The sequence below is a fragment of the Passer domesticus genome, chromosome 6, assembly GCF_036417665.1.
Source record: "Passer domesticus isolate bPasDom1 chromosome 6, bPasDom1.hap1, whole genome shotgun sequence".
NCBI classification, from domain to species: Eukaryota; Metazoa; Chordata; class Aves; order Passeriformes; family Passeridae; genus Passer; species Passer domesticus.
Window position 1 is genome coordinate 23,162,649 of NC_087479.1, and position 21,004 is coordinate 23,183,652.

General features: G+C 46.4%; 1 protein-coding gene across 1 annotated transcript; it reads left to right on the top strand.

Moving 5' to 3' along the window:
• The first annotated feature begins 1,008 nt into the window (after positions 1-1,008).
• TMED10 (transmembrane p24 trafficking protein 10) lies at positions 1,009-14,957 on the top strand. The gene is made up of 5 exons (XM_064423819.1): positions 1,009-1,284; positions 5,225-5,345; positions 9,697-9,770; positions 13,970-14,096; positions 14,529-14,957. Exons 1-5 carry the CDS (start codon positions 1,057-1,059, stop codon positions 14,648-14,650), a joined length of 672 nt encoding a protein of 223 aa, XP_064279889.1. The 5' UTR covers positions 1,009-1,056; the 3' UTR covers positions 14,651-14,957.
• Positions 14,958-21,004: the final 6,047 nt, after the last annotated feature.

The window sequence follows — 21,004 nt, forward strand, 5'->3', positions numbered from 1 at the left end:
CTTTAAATTGAAGTTTCTACTGACTCCTTGTTATTGCTTGTCATTAAAGATGTTTTGACCAGAAAGAGACCACAGCAGGTGATGTTTAAGAAATAAAAGTGGAAATTATAATTTTTTTATACTCATTTTTTTTTTACTCAAGCTAACAGAAACCAAAAAGATATTTTGCTTTCTAGCAATGTTACTATCCATTTCTTTCTTCCTGCTTTTCCTTACGTCTTGGCACACCCAAAATATTTGCAGCTGATCCCAGGAGCTGGCTGCAACCGTGGTGATCATAACCACACGCCTGGGCAATTTTCCTCCTCCCTGCTCGCAGGTTATGCCGCAGAACAAGTCGCTGCTCCCACCTGTGCGTGTTCCTCCTGGCAGCTCCACTGCCAGGCCCGGAGGCTGGCGAGGGAGCTGCTGTGGTGCCAGGGGAAGCAGCAGCCCAAAGCTGGTCAGTGCTTACTTAATGCTGTCTGTATCAAGAGCGAAAAAAGGAGAAAAGTAGATCTGAGTTGGAAATATGTTGGAAAAAGAGAGAAAAAAGTTATGCTCTGTCTTCAAAAATCACCACAATTTTATTTGCTGTTAAAAACCTGGATACTCCTATTGAATGGTATTTTCAAGGCGTTGATGCAAGAAAGCGCGACATTCAATAAAACTGAATTTTCTCGTGTAAAGAAGTCAAGAGGGAAGTTACTCCTCAAAAAATGAAAAACCCCCTACAATAAGCAGCAAGCATCCCTCCCAGTGAAGGGCTCCAGCCTCATGGAGATCCAGGCTGCTTGTCCATCCCCGGAATGCCCCTGTACCTCAGAGCACCGCTCGGTTTTGCTCTAATTTCCCAATTCTTTAACGAGCGAAGCCTTTATTGCTCGCTCCCCTCGGTTATTACTGGATTAACTCCATTACTCATTTGTTTCACAAGGACACAGCCCCCGGCAGGGTCACGCCGCGGCGCCCCGGCCCGCAGCCCTCACGGCCCGCCCCGGCCCCGCCCCGCGCTGACGCAGCGGCGGTCACGTGCGGCGGAGGCAGGCCCGGCCCGCCGCACTCGGAGCCGCCGCCATGCCGCTGCCGCCGCTGCCCGGCCGCCCCCGCCTCGGGCGGGCCCCGCTCCTGCCGCTGCTGCTGCTGCTCCTGCTGGTGGGCCCGGCGCGGCCCATCTCCTTCCAGCTGCCGGGCAAGGCGCGGAAGTGCCTGCGGGAGGAGATCCACCGCGACACGCTGGTCACGGGCGAGTACGAGATCAGCGCCCCGCCGGGCTCCTCCACCGGACCCTCCGCCAACCTCAAGGTGCGGCCCCGGCCGGCCGGGGGGCGGGGGTGGCCGGGGCGGGCGGCGCGGCCCCGCCTCCCCTCGCCGGCCGTGCGGGGCGGGGAAGGAAGGACGGACGGAAGGAAGGAAGGGGTGACGTGTTCCACGCGTGACACCGGCCCACGCGTGAGCCCACAGCCGCCCGGCCTGCGCCGCGGGACTCGCCCTGTGCGAGGGGCCGCAGCCCGCCCAGGAGCTCCGGGGGCTGGGCAGCGAGCGGCCTGGGCAGCGCTTTAGCTTGAGCCAAATCGGAGCTTTTTCTGCCCAAAGATCGGGCTGCAGCGGCCCGACCCGCAGTCTGCCATTTAATCCGCGCACGATGCAGGTTATCCTGGCGAGATGGGCCGCTGCGATAAAGCTGTACCGAGGCTGCTGACACCGTGTGAGCAGGAAAGCGCTGTGGTGACGTGGCTTTCCCAGGGCTCCCTCCATGCCTAGGGCCTGGCACAACGGGATCCTGGCACAGTGGAATGGGGGCTGAGGAGACTTTGCTGTACCAGATTCTGGTACCCAAAATGGCTATTCTCATCTTGCTGTGTCGTGGCTTGCATGGATTTTAGGTAGGCAGATATTTGCTGCAGGGAAGAAAATTATCCTGAAGGATGTTCAGGAAGTGCAGGATTGGCAGAATATTCGTGACTAATACACCTGTGTGACACACAGCCATAAAACTTCAACAGCTTCACTTTAATTCAACAACTACACTTAAATTCTGCCCACAATCTGCCTTTCCTAGGCTTTCTTCAAAATTCCAACTTAGCTGAATAAGGTCTGTTGCCACTTAGTTCATAGCAAGCCTTCTGCCCCCTTTTTTATTTCTGTCTACATTCCTGAAGGTTTCAGTAGTAAGCACACAGAGACAGATGTTCTGCTCAGGAGTCTCTGAACTTGGTGTTCTTGAGTATTTTAGACCTCCTGAAATCAGGTCGCCTTTTCAGCATCTGCCTGCCAGTGCCTGAAGGCCCTGGCATTATTGACAGTTGTACTTGGTTACGGCTAGGGAAGGCTTCTTCTGGAGTCTTAATTTTTTTTAAACTATGTTCTGTTCTTGCTTCATTTGTTAGAGGAAACTCGTCTGTGTATAGGCAGAGCCAAGCAGCATTAAGGCTTTAAAATATGGGTGTAGTATTTACCTAGTAAGGCACCTGTATTTCAGATGGAGTGCCATGTTCCCATCTGTCTCTTACTGCTTGGCAACCAAGCCTTCTGGTTCTCAGGTTGCCCACTCTTAGGCCAGGGGACCCCAGGGTCTCTTCCAAAACTCACTTTTATGACACAGGACTTATCTAGGGAGGTGATGGTGAACCAGTGAATCCCATGTTTGAGTTTTGCTTGGCTTTGCTGATGAAGCTGGTATCTGGGTGGTACTGCTTATAGAAGTTCTTTTTTGTTCAAACCATAAAATGAAATAATTTTTAAAAGTCATGTATAGTTTGAAAGGAGAAAAAATAATGTGTGCAATTCCTGCTTTCTTTCTTATTGCTCAGGTGTGCTGCGTCCTCCCAATGTGCTGGGCTTGTTATCAGTGCTGCAGCCCCTCTGAGAGGTGCCTGCTTTCTGTGTTCTGTGTGGGAAGGGTCAGGTCGGGCATGATGTCTGCAGCTACTCTCTGTTCTGCACTCACGGTGCTCTGGCCCCTTGCACTGGGCCGCCGAACAGAGGCGCAGGAGGCTGGTAGTGAATTGTGGCCGGGCCCGGCTGGGTTCCTGCCGTGAGCTGGGGTTTGTGCGTGTGGTGCCCAGCGCTGACAGTGGCACCCTGTGTGCTGGAGGAATCCGCGGGCTCTGCCAGCTGGCTGCTGGGGGGCGTGGGGCGCCCGGGCTCTCTTTGGCAGCCACGTGCCTCTGCCCCATTGTGCAGCCCGACCCTATCGGGCTGTTTGTCAAGGGCGAACAATGGCCTGTCTGTGGGGGACTGCCTTACCGTAAATAACGCTGGAATAGCATGAAAAATTCCTTTCAGGTCGACTCCCCCACAAGCGTTCTGGCTGGGCTATTAGCAGCTTCTCCGCCCTCGCACACCGGCTGAATGGGCTGTGTATTTGGCTGATTTGGGTAATGCTATTCAGTTTTGATGAAAGCGGATAGCAGAGCTTTTACTGTCCAGAATGCTGTTCATGAGCTGCAAAGGGCAAAAGTGGATCAAGCTGCATAAAGATTAGCTCTGCTGCCTACGAAGGCATAGGAAAATAGTGCTCAAAATAATAGGGGCATCTGAGAGCTACTTTTGTGATGGAGAACCTGATGTGCAGAATGTACGGTGTCATGCTGATGAGGCGTCTTGAGAACAGCACATGCCACGTCGTGGCCAGATCACAGGCTTTGACATTGCGTTGGCATGGCCAAACGTACTCAGTCCTCCACTGCAGAGGGGCCTGCTCGCTTGGGCCCAGTGCTTCCCAGTGCCTGGTGGCTTCCAGAAAGGTGGTTTGTGGCAAGGGGATGGCAGCACAGCTGCCTGCACCTGGCTGTGCGGGCATGCTTTTATCTGCTTGCCACTGGAAAACAGGTACAGCTCTGAGCTGCTGCATGGAGAACAATGCTCTTCATTGTTCTCAGACACTGGACAGCATATGGTGCAGGGGCAGCTAAAACAAATCCCTTAACAGGCCATTGTGGGATAATCTGTATATAGAGGAAGCTTGTTCCTGAAGTCTTGCCTGCTATGGTTTATACCATAAAGTGTGAGTTTTAATACTCGATTTTTTTTCCTACCTAATGCAGCAACTCTCGTCCATGAGTAAGTCCACACTTGTTTCAAATTCAGTGCCAGAGAGTTAATTAGGTGCTCTAATAAGAATAAAGAGTGTTTCTGTAGAATAGTTCTGGGTACATAACCCTTTTGCATGCCTTTGTACATGGAAAAAGGCTGGAATAAAGTAGTATGTCTGACTTACCTTTTCCATGCCACAGCTTATTTTGTGTACTTTGGTCTTATTGTTAAAATTATTCCCAAGGTTTTTATTTTCTTCAGCTCTTAAGACTTTCCAAGACCCCTAGTAACTTCAGTGTCCATGCTGTTTCAGACACACCTGTTAAAAATTAATGTTGAGGGAAAATGGGAAGCACTCCAGTGGAATACACACTGTTCGTTTTCATGCAGTGTTGTAACACCTTCCATTTTTTTCACCCCTCTCCCCGGTCGGTGTTTCAGCTGGATATAGCCTTTAATTGAGCTCAATTATTCTCAAGTTTGCGTCATGAAATGCGTGTCCTTTCTTTTTATACTCTTTGTTGAAGCATTTTTGTAGACCTTCCACAGTTTTTGCCTATTCTTAGTAGTTTTATAGACTTAGTGCAAAGCACTCATTATTCTGTCTGTGTAGTCTGAATCGTCCTCTGAAGTGGCCACTTTTATGGATCTTGGCACCCAAACCTTGTGTAACTCAGGGCCACACTCATGGCACATTTCTAGAGGAACAGATGTACCCTTCTCCATTTCATCTTCTGGGGAATGTGACTCTTGTCCCATAAGTCTTCTCCCTATCTCTGTTGCCATGGGAATTCATGAATTTTGCTTGCAAAATAAAGGCAATGAATGACAGTTTGGTTCAGCTATAGTTCTTACATGTAGTCTTTGTTTTGGATTCATAGGAGGAAGAGAAATTAGTGGGTTTCAGTTTGGGATTTTTTTTGATTCTTTGGTCAATAGATTTTTTGTGGGGGGTGTTGTTTTTTGGTTGATTGGTGGTTTTTTGGATGTAAGAGTCAATAATTATTTCTTAGTCACTCTGACGTTGTCAGGTCCTGATGTGCAGATGAGGAGGGGAAGAATTGATGTAGTCACAAAGAAGGAAAGAAACTGTTGAAAGGAGAAAGCAGCAGATCCAAAGGGGAGGCTAGGATTACTCTTGCTGCACAGGCAGCATGAGCTCACGGCAGCAAAGTAGTGTTTCTTACCTTCATTGTTCCTCTTACAGATAACTGACTCAGCTGGGCACATCCTGTATGCCAAGGAGGATGCCGCCAAGGGCAAGTTTGCCTTCACCACTGAAGACTATGATATGTTTGAGGCCTGCTTTGAGAGCAAACTTCCTGTGGGTAAGTGAAATGAGAGGTGTGCTGGCTGTTTCTAGCTTCTGATCAAGTTTGTGTAGCTGTGTGGATTAGGAATATGAGTAAAGTGGTCCACAGAACACTTTTTGACTTTCAAAGCTGATCTTCAGGAGGCTGTGGCCAGTCTCACTGCAGAATATCTGCTCTGTGTGTTGCATTTGAAGTAATCCTCTGTGGTTGTTGTGTAGAGCGCTTGGGTTTCCTCTGAAAGGGAAATTGGGCATTTCTTCTGCAGAGGTCACCACAGTTGCAATGAGTGGCAGTACCAGTGAGCAAACCACACTTCTTTTGCCAGTTTCATGCTTCTCCCCATCTTGCAGTTGAGTCAGGGCAGTGCCGGGTGCCATCATCTCCAGGACCTCTCTTTCACCCCAGCAGGCCATTTCTTTCCCATTTGTTAGAGTGTGATCTATGCACAATGTGTTCTTGGTAGCTATCCTGTGATAGGTTGACAAGTGTTTAATGAGGTTGGATTGTGTGTGTATAGGGAATGTGTCCTTGATTTGCACCCACAACTGCTCTTGAAGTGGTCAATAAAGGGAAGGGGAAATGAGCAGGGACGTCAGCTTTGCATTTGTGCTGCAAGGATGGTTGCCTAACGAGTGCTGGGGCTTGTTTCCTGTGAGTGTGACGCTGTATTGCCCGAGCTCAGCTTCAGGACAAACGTGCTGGAAGTGGCCAGTGTGTGGGCTCTAGTCTCATCACTGGTGGTGTGAGTGCATGCAAGTTTGTAGGTGCTCCATCTTTTCATGGGTACTGTCAGAGTTCTGCTCCTTGGGCCTGATTTTTCTTAGGTCTTATCCTAAAAGATCTCAGAGTGTTTCACAGAGCTTTCACTAGCAGCATTCCTCAAATCAGTTGAAAGGCAGCTGCTGTTTTGCTATTTCTGCTCCATATATAAGATGTAGATAGTTTGCAAGTTGAAGAGATCTTTAAGAGGGCTATATTCTTTGCTGGGATTGGGAGGGATTTGGCTTGTAACACCTCTTCTATGGTATTTTACAGAAGAAATAGTGACCCCAAATGCTCAGGATTATGTTTTTATTTTACTCCAAAGGTAGGACTTCCAAATGTTCCCTAACACATTGAGACATGCAGGCAGTAGTGACTCATCTGGGAGTCACTCATGCTATTTACTTTCCACCTGGGTATTTGAGAAGTCTCCAGACAGTCCTGCAGACCTTTTCATAGCTTCCATGTGATCACACACTGAAGTGGGAGAGGTTTCTTTCTTTAGTTGTGTCTAGACTCTTAGTTCGGTGCTTTTGAGCAGAGGTTTCTTGCCTAGACTGAGCCCCTTACAACTGTTTTGATTGTACCAAATGTTTGTTCCCTGACTCCCTTGTTGCAGGTTTGTTTTAAAGTTTTCAGTGTGGTTGAGGAGTAAGTATTTCTAAATGCAGTTTCTACCTTGATGACATGTGGGGCACTGAGTTGCCAAAATATAGACCTCATCAACTGAGCAACTGGATCCTCTTCTGGAGGCTTTCTTTCTGGACCCAGGTGCCCCAAATTCCGCCTGGAATATCTCCAGACATCCCATGTCTGTGCTGGAAGTCAAGGAAGTATTAAAGTAAGGGACATGACACTGTGAGTGAGGCTTGATCATCTGCAGGACTTGGGTTAAGGTACTTGGCAAGAAGTAACCATGTCACAAGGAAGTACCTTGTTTCCCCTGTAAGGTCAGCATGGGAGTGGAGGAACTTAGGAAGTCTGTTTAAGTCCCATGTTTCTCTTTAAAGATTAGGGTCTTTTTCCCAGTCTCATCAAGTAAGTAATCAGGACTTAGGGCAGCAGCCAAGGAGGATGTTTGTGGAGTATTGAAAGAGGCAAACTGTTGGTAGAGGAAATCTAGAGCAGTTGGATCTGAGGGGTCCAAGCAACTGGGATTTCTCAATCCCTAACCACAGAAATGAGGAAGAGGAAGTGAAAAAGTGATCCTATAGTGAAGGTTCACCTTATCAGAGTGGATGAGTTCTTAGGGTGTTTCTTGAAGCTGTTGCATGATGGGCTTTTTACCATCTTCTAGGCAGTATGGTCCTGTCTTCCTGAGCAGTGCTCTGCTCCCAGGCACATTTAATCTCCCACAATATGCTGATCTCAGGTGAACAGCCTGGCTTCACTGCCTTCTCCCTTTAGGGCTCTTCTGTGTGCTAATCTTTAACTGTAGGCTCCTTCTGTAATCCTTCTCATCCCAAACTTTCTTAAGAGTGTTAGAACTAATTTTTTCTGGAATTCCTGTGGAAAAACTTTTTGATGTTTAGTTCAACCATCCTGGTTTTCCAATGACTTTGCAAATTAAGAGGTCCCCTAATTTCCCAGGAAACAGTTCAGTGCTCATGTGAGATGACCTCTTGAAGACCTGAGGAATGTAGGTATCAGGAATGTAGCTATCAGTTTAGTTCATGATCTCTGAATCTCGACTGTTTTTCTCTTTGCTGCTGATCCAGCTTGCTCTGGTGAGCCTTAGCTGCCAGAGAAGCAAGGAATTTCTGGGGATTTGGTGACTGTGAAGGGAGCTGCCTTGGGCTTAGTAAACTTATAGGAGAGCAGCTTGAGTTCCTGCCAGTTCCTGACAATGTTAACCTCTTGCAAAATGTCTGCTCTCCGTCCCTTTGCCCCTGGCAGCTTTAAGGTTTCTGATTTCTTACTGCCTCTTGGCAGCTCTCCCTTCCAGTCTAGCAAATTAATTCTTCTAGCACTGTTCTTCTGTTCACTGGTCTTTTCATCTTTCTCGTCTCTTCCTGCAAACTTCAGCTCTCAACTCAAGTTGCTGTAATTTGAGCACCACTAAAAAAAAACCTTTCACTGATCTGTGTGCTGTGAATTTTTTTCTACAGCCACTGTTGTCTGTCATACCTGCCTGTCTCCTTGCATGCCAGTAGCATGTGTGGCATATGCAGTCAAAACTTTTGACTGGGGAAGGGAGTACTGGGGGTTGTATACAGCCTGTCTGTTAAAGAACAGTGCTGGGACTTCAGGGGTTTCTTACAGTAGCCAGTCTTTTATAGGAAAAGAACAAAATTCCATCCTAATTTGTCTGTTGGGCTCTTATATAGTGCATTCCTATAAAGAAATGTAGGAAGCAGTTTGTAGCTGATGTGCACCATCTTATCAGTGGATTATTCATTGTCCTGCTAGCAGTAGAAGGTGATTCTGCTCTGGTGTTGAAGAGCTGTTCAGGGAGTGGGTAGAAAAAAAAATTTGGGGATGTTGTATCAAAGATCTGGAATATCTTCCTAGCTCCAACTGCAGTGACCCAGCATAACCTGTATATTGAATTTGTTTATGGACTGAGGGAATGCCCACCTGGCAGCCTTCTGAGACGAAATGTGAGTATTAGACATGCTCCTGGATAGAGACTCTGAAATTCATAGTTTAAGTAGATTCAGACCTTGTGTTTTGCTGGCAACCAGCTGAGGACAGCTGTATGTCCCAACATGCTGGGATTTGGAAATGTGTTATATACAGACATTTTCTTGGTGGGTGGTAGAGAATGATACTCAGATAAGCTGATGTGCAGCATTTTTGAGAGTATCTGATATGACTATCTTATTTTTTTTTTCCTCTTCTGAATGTTCTCAGATGTGACAGTTTGTAGTAGTTGAAAGAAGCTGTAAGCCACAGGTTTCCCTAGCCTGGAGTATCAGCCTTGAAAGATACCTACTCTAGTGGTGACTGCAGCCTTATGTGCTGTTTGTGTGGCTCCAGCTGGCAGCTCTCTGAGGCAGTGTTTTCCCAGCTTCAGAAGCCTCTTGCTCTCTTGGGGTTTGCATTAGCAGTGTGGTTCTTGGGCATCTGAGATGGTTAGTAAAAGGATTGCCTTGGCTTCTGCAGATATTCCAGCATGTAAGGAGGGTCAGTAGTCCTCATATGCCACGTTCCTCAGTTGGAGCAGTTTATCAGTTGCTCCTTTGAATGTAAAGCCATTTAGAGCCCCAGTAACCTTGACAAGTTCCTTGTTCACTTCCTGTGAACGTGGGCCTCCCAGCTGAATATTTGTCCCTCCGGTGACTTGTCTTTCACTAGGCTGTCTCATAGCAGCTGGTGTTCGTGTTCTAATCCTCTGCAGTTTTTACAGTGATTTGCATCTTGTAGACACTCAGTGCTTTTAGTTACAGCTTGTTCTCATTATATTTGGGAGGCTGTCCTTCAGCCAGGATTTATTGTGAAGTCTCTGTATTTTTAGGCTGGACTGTGCTGCCTCCGCAGTTAGCTGCAGACGTGGAGGGAGGGGAGGGGAGGGATTTGAGTTCTTCCTCACTGGTGGGAAGAGCTGGTGATTTCCTGGCAGGCTGAATGTTTCACACAAGGAATCCTTTCATTATGCTTCCAGGAACAGGGAGGATGCCGGACCAGCTCGTGACTCTGGATATGAAGCATGGCGTTGAAGCAAAGAACTACGAGGAGGTATGTCCCCTGGCTGCCTGCACTGCAGGCTTCCCTTTCCCAGCACTCACGTGATGCTTTTGTAGATCTGGGCTCGTGATGGGAAGCTGTTTTCCCAGTGGTGATGAAAGCCTGTCTGCAAACAACAATTGCAGTGAAGCTTTGTGTGTTCTGGGAGGGAAAAAAAAAAAAAGACAAACATCAACTAGCATTGATTCTGTACTCTGGGAGTTGGAGCCTGATGTGTGAATTTCTTCGCTAGGTCAGCATGACCCAGCTTCTGGGCATAGGCATTAAGAGGCAACAAGACAACTGAGAGGTGACATTTCCCCAGCTCCTGCAGGAGAGGTCATCTTAAGTTAATATCAGACCCTCTCTTAAAGGTCAAGTTTCAATGTTACTGTTCTTACCTTCCTGCCTGTAAGATGTACTGGCTCAGCCAGCCTGAAATGATGCTTGTGTGTTTCTAAGAAGTGGCAATGTATCAGTGCAAAGGTGTTTGGCAGAGCAGTACCTGCTGTGGAATGGGTATTTGGTTTGAAGGCGTGACATTGGAAATAGGCATAAAAACCTAAACATTTCCATCTTAGCTTGCTTAGGCCCAAGAGCCAGCTGTGTAGAGTAGCAGTTGCTTGGTGGCTGAGACAGCCCTGACTAGTTTGGATGCCAAATTTTTATGGCAGATATCATGCTTTTGGCATGATAGAATTGTCTCACTAGAATTTGGGATCAGTCATTTCCCAGTACAGAGCCTGTGTTGGAGGAAATGAGAATTATTGTTGGAGAAAGAGTCCCGCAAGTGATTGTTGTGTCCACAGTGCATAAGAGACATGCCATAGAGAGGAGAGTGGGTGGCACAGGAGGCTGTGCATGGTTCCAGATAGAAAATTAACAAAAATCTGAGAAGGTAATGCTGTTTTTATACCCTTTCAGGCTTTGGGCTGTCTGATCTTGCGTGGTTTAAGTTGGCTGGGAGCACTTCCTGTGTGGACTGTAAGGAGGTGCTTGGGGTCAGGGGAAAGCAGAGCAATCATTGCTTAAGTCAGTCTGGAGCGCATCCTACATGGAGAGTAAAAATGTGCTTGGGGTCAGGGAACAGTGGAGAACTCATAGGGCCAGCTGTTTGTCAACCTGTGACTGAGGGATTGCAAGATGTTGAAATTTTATGGGGTGAATCCCTGAGAGTGTAACTGGGAGGATTATGTTTGCTATATTTACAAAATCCCTTTAAATAGCACACACAGCATACTCTAGAGTTACTTTACTGTAGTGCTACCTAGAAGCACCATTGCAGTGCAGAAAGGTTCTCTTATGCCTGTGTATCTGCATACTCACTGGTTGGACTGATGAAACTGTCTTGGAATAAATCTCTTGGAGCATATCTCTTACGCTCATTGAGGGAAAAGGTCTGTGGACAAATACAAGAAAAGAAGAATTTAGACTTGCAGTCCCATTTGATACCAAATGCAGATCTTGGCAGCCCTGGCAAGCATCCTTGACTTGTGAAGACCTCTCAAAGTTGTAGGCTGTATTGAGCCTTGTTGAACAGATGCCTACAAAGGACTCAAACTGACTTCTTATTTGTACAGCTGCTATAGATGTTTAACCACACTGCAAAGCAGTATGGGGTTTTTTTCACCATCTCTCTTCTCAGTTGGCTGCAGTAGTTGTGAGTTTTGACTTGACATGTTGCTGTAAGGTCTCAGAGGGCAGGAGTGTTGCTCAGGTTTCTCTTGTGGAATTGCAGCCTTTTTGAGCCTTTTGCTTGTGATGTTCATGTGTTGTTGGGTTCCAGTGACCTGTTGTACAGCCCTAGTCCTTCTTGTTGAATGGCTGCAAGGAGACTTGATTCAGGGAGTTTAATGAGGGTCACTGATACTGCCTCAGTCTGGCTTTATAAGATTTCATAGATCCAGACATTCTTAGAGCAAAGCAGCTGGAATAGTGAGCCAGATTAGAAAATCTAACTGCAATGTCTTATCTTAATTATCTGAGTTTGGGAGGAATAACTTTATCCATGCAAGAAGTAGAAATGAAGATTTATGAAAGTGAAAAGATCTCTGATGGCACTAAGAATGCTTGATGATATAGGTTTTTTCCACATTGACTACTCCTTATCAATTTTTGGCTACAGTGTATCTCTTTCTATGCTAGAAGAGAGTTAGGCTTTGACAAATCTTTAAGTGACCCCTGGGAAGCTCATTGGAGTTGTTATCCTGGTGCTGGTACTCCAGTTGCTCTTTCTAGGATGATGATGTTCCACCATCACAGATGCTTGGTGGGCTTTTTTACAAAATCTCTTGGAGCAGCTGTGCATATTGGCTTCATTAGGGGTAAAAGGTTCCAGGACTGCCCAGGGAGGTTGTGATGTTCAAGGAAAGACTGGACATGGTACTTAGTGCCATGGCCTAGTTGTCATGATGGTGTTAGGTCTTAGGTTGGACTTGATCTAAGACATCTTTCCACTCTAATTGGTTCTGTGATTCAGGATACACGTCTTGGAATACATGCAGGGCTAAAAGTAGCTATTAGATTGTAGCTACACCTGTTAAGAGCAGCTGAAGGGATGCAGATGGAGCAGGTAAACCTTGGTTTTTCCCAATGGAACCCTTCTAGCCTTACGTGAATGAGGAAATGAGCCCTCAAGGAAGATAATGGAGCTGGTCAGTGCAAGGCTAGCATGTCAGTACAGCTGCCCAAGACCTTGTGTGTGTTACAGACCTGCTGTTCTAGCAGTGTCAGCAGAGTCTGGGCTGTAGATATGCAGACTCTGGTGCCAGTTTTTCAGCAAAGGTCTCTGCTGGCAGATATATGGCCAGGCCCCACAGGGTTTTGTCATTACAACCTACTGGCTAGAAAGCAGGAGGGGGTTAAACTACTTCTTCCTACCCCTCCTCTCAAACACACTCCAAATTGACACTGCTGTGCTGGCAGAGCTATAATATACAGCTTGCCTCAGCATAAAAACCCTCAGATGATTGTTGATGGCTTGCTGCTTGCCAGGATATGTGTGTCATGTGGAGACCCTTCAGTGAAGGGCTGATTAGCTAGCACTGGCTTGGTCACGAGCATCTCTTCAGCTCTGGCTCTGATGCCCAGGCAGCTGCATCTGGAAGTGGCAGTTTGGGGATACCTTCGTGCTGGGTGCCCTCGTGCCTGCCTGTCAGCATGGATCACTGAGAGATGGCCATCACGCAGCTTTTATCTGAATAATCCTGAGAGGCTCAGACTGGTGGTGAACTGCAGGTGCTTTGTGTGTTTTCTCTAATTCATTTTTCCTCTGCTGCATTACTCGGGGACACAGCATCTGGCCTCATGGCAGGGCCCTGTCACTTCGTGATAACAGTGACAAATTCTATTCAAGAACCGCAGTTACCCACACCCTGGAGAAGTGTCAGGAACTGCAGTTAGCTTCCTTTGAGTGCCCTTGTGTCACAGGTTTTATGTAACACGAGTGTCAGGTTATAGCCACAGCTGGGGCAGACACACACGTCTGCACATTCAGCTTAAACAGTTGCTCTTGTGTGCTGTGCTTTAATTGAATTTTGCAGCGGATTTTTGGGTTTGGATCCAGACGCGGTGTCCCGCCTGGCCCAGCGCTCCTGAGGCAGCCGCTTGTTCCCGACGGGAGCGGCCCCGCAGCGCCACCCGCTGGCTCCGGGGTCCCTGCCGGGAGCCCGTGCTGCCCTGCAGGTTCTGTCTGGGGGTAAAATCCCCGAGCTCTTGTGCGGTAATAAAACCCCTGCTGCTGGGAGCCGGGCTGCCTGGGCCCTCTGGGGCGTTAGCGAGGGGAGTCTCGGTGCTAATAGCCTGTGTGCCTATGGAACTGTATCGTATACGTATGTAAGTTAGTCACCTGTATCTCAATCTGTGACTTATACTCACTGGAGGTTTAGTCATGTGGCAAGAGCTTCTACCCACTCCTCAGAAGCCAACTGTGAATTAGCTAACATTAAGCCGAATAAGGAAGAAGTGTGCTTGCATGCATGCTGTGCTCCTCCATTGTGTAGGTGGAGTAGTAGGAAAGTGTGTTTCAGAAAACAGGTGGGAGAAGTGATAGTGCTTTATGCAATGGTAGTTTCTGGCTTGTAGAGGTATTTCCCGAGGGGAAGGATGCCCCAGATCTGTAGCGCGTGGGGAGGAGTGGTTCAAACTGGCAGCGAAAACCCATGTGGGAGCTTTTGGTTTTGGTTCAGTGATATGACTCTCCTGTTTTCTAGATTGCTAAAGTGGAGAAGTTGAAACCCCTGGAAGTAGAATTGAGGCGGTTGGAAGATCTTTCAGAGTCCATCGTTAACGACTTTGCCTATATGAAGAAACGAGAAGAGGAGATGAGGGACACAAATGGTGAGAGTCTGTGTGTCCCTTCAGAGGGATGGAACTCTAAAACCTCTCATTTCTGTTAAATGTGTTATTAGGGCAGCATTTGGAGATCAAGCAATTATAGTGGTCTCTTCCTGTTCTGTTCCTAGTAAGGGAAAATGGAAGCAGTCACTGAGTCTTGTTCTGTCTCTAGAAATAATTTCTTTCTGTCTCCATTCCTAATGGGAATTACTCTGTTCTCAGTGTTGCCCATTAACCACAGCTTCACCTTGTTCCCTCTTGTTATCCTTCTTGTTGTTCCCTCTGCTTTTATTCTCAAGTGCTGCTGGTTCTCAGGTGTTCTTCACGCTATCTTGCTCTTGCATGGGGGAGGAGGAGAAGTCCTGGAAATTTTGCCATCTGGGGGTGCATCCTGTGATGCCAGTCTCAGGTGCAATGGTTTGTTGTCTGTTTCAGAGTCGACAAACACACGGGTTCTGTACTTCAGCATCTTCTCCATGTGCTGTCTCATCGGACTGGCCACCTGGCAGGTTTTCTACCTGCGTCGCTTCTTCAAGGCCAAGAAGCTGATTGAGTAAAGGAGCAAATCTTCTTCCCCCTCCTCTCAGAGCCAGCTGGACACCGCTGGGACCTAGCCATGGCCTCCTGGAGCCATCTCACAGATGATACCCACTGACTGGAGCTTTTCTGGAGGAACTTGGACCCTGAAGGGGGAGGGGAGCCTGAACATCGGAGGCAATGGGGGACTTGTGAAATCCTGTTGGATGTTGAGGGTGGGGGAGGTCATGATGGGTTTGGGTATTCCTGGGGCAGCGATTAAATAATAAAAGATGTTTCCATGACAGCTGCAACAAGTTTTTTGCGCTGTCTATTCTCCTTCTATAATCATGGCTTGATGATGTCTCCCATCTGTCTGTGACTGCAGTGTTACTCAGAACCACCTGACCCTGCTGCGCTCTTTAGGTGGCATGCAGGTCACACTGGGGCAGAGCAGGGGGATTCCCTGTCCTCACCAGCTGGGATCTAAGCCTCGAGCAAATGGAGATGAGTGCAAAGCAATAGGATTCATCATTCCAGCAGGGCCTGAGAATAGAGGGTCTTCCAAGGTTTGGTCCCTGTCGTGGACCTCTGTGTTTCTCCCTGTGGGAGCTGGTGTCTTTGTGCTGACAGGTCAGAGCACTGAGCATATGGTGATTCAGCCTGGAGGAAGGGGAGCCTTCTAAGGCAGGCTTGGAAGTGTGTTTGAGCATGGAAAGAAGGCTGCTTTGCTCAAATAAGCTCTCCAGCCTTGGTCCCACCCTTCCCCCACATGTTTGTCTTGGATTTGCCTCTCTTGTTTTGAAATTGTGCAGCAGCTTTCCTGAAAACCTTGGTCAGGAACAGCCTTTTGTGCAGGAGGCCTCGGTCAGATACAGTCACAGAGCAGATGGGAGCAGGTCATGCTAGGAAACTTGCTCTTCCATTGAGCAGGAGACTTCTCATCTATCCAGGCAGCTGGCTGAATGTCATTTTATGAGACCTCAAAGCAGGGTGAGCTGATGCTCACATGAGGCATGAGGGCCTGTGCCCTGCGTTGGGGTCTGAGGGTACAATAGTTCTGTGCAGGGTAGCAGAGGAGTTGGAAGAATATGGATGAACTGAAAAAAGGCAGTACAGGGTGGGAATAGGGTTATTCTATATCTAAGGGGGCAGTCTGTGCTGTGCCCTCAACAGACCTGTTATTTTCCTGTGCACTACTAGACAGTAAGAGCCAGCAGCTTCTCACCATTTCTCAGCTGTCCAGATGGCACTATGTTAAAAAAGCCAGGCTGGGAAAAAGCAGGCAGGTTAACTTCCTGGACTTGTTGCAGTTTTTAGGCAGTGATTACAGTTCTGTCATCGTGTCTGCAATCCTTCAGAGCAAGTGGTTCAGCAGCACAGCATTCTGGTGTCCTGTGTTTGGATACTTCTGGGTATGGATGGGATTGTCATGGCCCTGGGCCCAGCCTAGCAGTTTCAAGAAAGCATAGTTTTATAATTTCTGACCTGAGTCTGATCTATTACTGGGAAGGAAACAGTTGTCCAGGGTGAGGCAGTGGAAAAGAGCATGTGAAGATGATCTCCTGTCCTCTAAATACATTAGTCCTTTGCCATTCCCCAGTTCCTGGAGTTGTTAGTTCCACTGCAAGTACTTTGATTGCTTTTAATTTGTTTGTTTTTTTGATAAGGCCATATTAGGTTCCTAAGTCCACTCCTCTGCCCTTGCATCCATTTTATCCTTGTATGTTTTTGAAAGCTGTTGCAGTGCAGAACAGCAGCAGTGCCACAGGACTGAACTACAGAAGTCATTTGAAGATAGTTTTAGCTCCTACAGTTTGAAGCCTATAGATCTGTTAAAGGTTTTGTTTTTGTTTTTATATAACTTGAAAAGACAGTACAAGAAAGGGTCTTTACTGGTCTTATCTGTTTTGATATCCTCTCCCCATCCTTATCTGAGTACAAAGTTATCTTAAAAATGATGGTGAGGCCTTAAGTTCCCCAGGTGACTGTTACACTCTCATTGTTCTGGTGTTATGTTTTGGTCTTCACTGTACTGCAGTAGTTACTGGGGAGCAGGTGCGGGGGACTGGTGTGGATGTACCTGTAATGACTGGTTGGGAGACTTTTGTCAGCTTTCTCAAATAAAATTTTTTTGGGGAAAAACAACCCACCTCACCTTGTTGCTGTGAGTCTTGTCCTCTTTGTGCATGTTCCTACAGGCTGCTGTTCCCTGAAAGTTGACCTGTCTCAGGAAGTAGCAAGTAAACAGAGTCCCCACAAACCTTAGGCTTCTCTAGTAACAATTCATTTTAGCCTTGGGAAGGGTGCACAGGCTTCTCTGTGGAGTGGGACCAGCACAGCAGGTGGGGTGTCCCAATACGTTACCATTTTTTGCCTTTCTCCCTCCCCACTTCCTAATTACATTGCTCTCTGGGGAGGAATTTTGAGGCTGGTAGTGAAACAAGGGCTCGTGCTCTGGGTACAAGATCCAATTTTTCATCACCAGTTCTCATGTAAAATTTTGTTCATTAAGACAAACAGAAGTACCTCCAGTTTTGTACTTTAGAGGAGATTGAAAACTGTTGCAAAGATGAGTTGGTACTATGTGAGTGGCAGATAATGAAGAGAGTGGTTAAGTATTTACTGAAATGCTTCAGATCTCTGCTGACCCTGCAAGCCTTTTGTTACACAGTAGCCAAGTGAAATATGCCACATAACAAGACTGGGGACGTATAAATACTAGATAACTAGTTAGTACTATCAGGGAGAATTTCAGGAAGGGAAATTCCCAGATCCCTAGATAAGGATTAGCCTCTGCAAGTTCTTTCCCCAGATGAATATTTTGAGTATGTGAAATCATACAGCTGCTTGCATGCGGTAGGTTTTTAATGGGTCCTGGTTGTGTTACAGCACTGGGGATGCAGGGCTGGTGTCTTCGTTCCATTTCACTTCTGGGAAATAGCCTAAAGTTGAGCTGTTGCAGATGCTTGGGTCTGAGCCCATCTTTGTGACAGATGCATCACTGGTAGATCTAAGATTGCCTGTAGCAAACTGCATCAGACGTTTCCAGCCTCTTCCACCCACTTGTCAATGTGACTAACGATTTAATTATCGCAGTACTTAACTCAGCACGTGAGCATTCCTAAGTAAGCTTTATCTTGGTGTATTCTGCAGCGTGGGCTGCACCCGGTACAGGGTGCCCACTGCAGCTGCTGTTTGCCTACATGTGGGAGGGGATGAGCATTTTACATACTTGCTCATTTTTTAGAAGCTGCTCAGGTATGTGAGAAGTAACCCAAGTGTACAACATCTGTGTTATCTTCTGACTGGCAGATGAGAGACATTTGATTGAAACTAGTTTGGCAACTGGTTGTCAAGATCATGAGGGGATTCCTGCCCATACATTTTGGTGGGTCCTGAGGCAGAGGTTTGGGAAAGTAGCATGGCCTCTCTTTACCTTTGTCAATTCACATGGTATATTTCTGTCTCCTATATCTTTAGTTGTGTCCATGTGCTGTACTTGTCTTTCAGATGCCTGAGATGACCATGATTTTAGTGAACAAAGTCTTTGGGACATGAATTCTTAAGTTGAAGGTGGCTTATTGGGAAAGAGAGACCACAAACCTGAAATGGATAAATCTTTCAGAGAAGAAAAAAAAAAGTTGGTCTGGTGAAGAGTACAGGAGTTCAGTGTTGGCAGGTTTTTTATGCTGCCCCTTATCCACCTGGAAAATTTCTCAGACTTGTGCTTGTTTTTTCTTCCTCCAAGTCACTGTATGTGATGGTGTGGTAGCTTGGCAGACCAGAGGCAGGTAACCTTTCTCTGAGGAGGCTGGAAAGAGCAGAGGGTTTAGAAAAACTGTGAGTTGGCATTTCTTGGACCTTTCTGTTAACCTGAAACAAGTGACCCCAAGCTTTTGCCACTTCACTAAAACATTTGTATTTGCCCAGTAGTGTTTGTAGGAATCCTATTTTGCTTTGCACTAGAAGGACTGTCAGGAGCTAGAAATTTCTCTGTTCAGCTGCAGCTGAAGTGACTCAAACTTTGTGCAAAACTGTTGTAACAGATTCCTCTTCTATTCTTCTATTGGCAGAGGTCCATCACCTCAAATTCAATGCATTAGCATCTGCATTTCAGCTCGCTGACACAGCCTGCCAGAGGTGATCTCTTGGTGTCCATCCCAGTGATCTTTGCTGTGAGGATCACTGGTTTAGCTCATGGCTGGAGAAAGCTGCTATCTCCCAAAGGACTAACTTGTCTAGTACTTCAGTTTCTGCAATAAAATGTACATGTTGAATAACTTCCTTTGGGGGCACATAACCCCAAAAAAAGTAATGACAGGACCATGCTCACATTGCTTTCTCTCACTTCTGTGGTTTCCTGTCACTTAAATTCCTTTCACAACTGATATTCCTGAGCTAGCTTTCTTCTGAGCTTTTAAATTGATTGCATTATATGATCTTTGCATAAACTGCACCAAGATGTTCTGTTGGAACTGTAATGGTAAGAACTTGTTTTTCCTTGGATATTTGGTGGATGCTGTTCCTACAGCTGCCAATAGATGAGGCAAGCAGGGGAGACAAGGTGCTTGTGTTTTCCTGCTATGTCCTATGGCAGCTCTGGTCTGACCTGCTGCAGAGTTTTACCCTCTAGCATTTTCTCACCCATACCAGCTGCTTGGGCTTTTATTTTCCCCAGTGCACTTTGTTTGGACCATCTTCCCTCACACGTAAAGTATTTGCTGTACATATGCAACAGGATTTTCATGGTGTTGTCTTCTTAACTGTAATTAACTATGTAGATGCCTTGTCACTTCTTTCTCAGCATGGGCTGATTTTCCTTGTAGTATGTGGGCTGTTATTTCCTTAGTAATATAACCAATGTACTGCCTTGACTCTGAAAACCATGAATGAGATCTTTGAAGTAAGGCAGATGCTTGCTATGATTTGGTTTAAATGACAGTTTTCCTACCCTTACCCAAATTCATCCTTCAATACTTATTTTGCAAGAGAGAAAATTACACGTTGCCCCTTGATGGGGCTTGATGGTCTGATTTCTTTAAATGCTTGAGTGAAAACTACAGTGTAAAGTCAGGTATGCATTCTTCAGTCATATTCCAATAAACCTAAGTGCACTGTGACTGCTACCTTAGGGGCATCTTGCTGTGAGAACTACTGCCTGCTTCTTAAAGGGCAGTAAAGGCAATGCTGTGGGGTGGCTAAACCTGATTGTGGCTACTACTGTAAGCATTTTGTGGAAGAATTTGTAAGATACTGTATAATGGTCAAGATGGCTCTACTTTTCAAACAGGAAAGATGAAGATTGACTTTTTCAATTAGTCTTCTGATTTTCTACAACTGTTCCAAATTCCTTAATTCCATTTTCATGAGATGTTTTTCATGTCAATTTTAAAAAAAATTATTACTGTTTGCCAGGTGACATTTTCCCAAGTTCTCTCCTTCCAAGGGAGGGAACAAGACACATCTGAGCTTTTTCATCCATTACTGCAAGCTTCTTTATCCTAAAATTGACACGCTGTCTTTGCTGCTCCTAGGGACATCATCTTTGTATGGAAATAGGTTCAGTGCATGACAGATAGATGTTGATGTATAACTTACAAATAGGTGTATATAATGCCAAACAGCTCTTGAACCTTCAGCACCTTGCAAGGAGCATTGCTCATTCTTTCAAATATCTTCCCAAGGCAGTGAAATAAGAGCTGACTGGGCTTCATTGTGCTTGGGTTTAGGGCTTTGTGCTTCAGCTCCTGAGGTCTCCTGTAAGCATTGGATAAACTGTCTTGACGTGAACGTTCTCCATCATTCAACTCCACTTTCTCACCTGTAGCTGTGACTGCAGAACTTTGAAAATAAAACATTGAAGCTATGATGGTGTGCATCATTTGTGAAGAAAATGAAACACAAAGCTAAGATTAGGGTTGCAAATACTTCTTCATGACAGAGAAGTCATTGTAGCTTCAGCTCTAAGATTTATGAAGCTTTTAGTTTATTTCTTCATCAGAGCGAGAATCCATGAACTGTGAGTGGCACAGAGAGGGAGATGGCTGTGCTTTATTAACAGTGTGAAATGTGTATCCACTGCAGGTGCTCTCACTACTCCAGCAGATCTCTTTGTGCTTGGTGTGCGGTCGTGGTGTTTATCCAGGTGTGTGTTCTCCCTTGTGTCAATTATTTTTCAATAATGTATATTATGTGTAGCATGGCTAAGCAAAAAGAAACACTAACATCTGTATAACAAGAAGCAGTAATTACTTTTTTTATATAAATCAGTTACTTCAGACAGTCTTTTATTTCTAAAAGCTTTCTGCGAACGGGGCGTTGGACTGTCCTCTCCCAGAAGGGACCTGGCGCCAGCCGCGGCTCGGTGCGCCCCGGGCCGGGCGGCGGGCGGG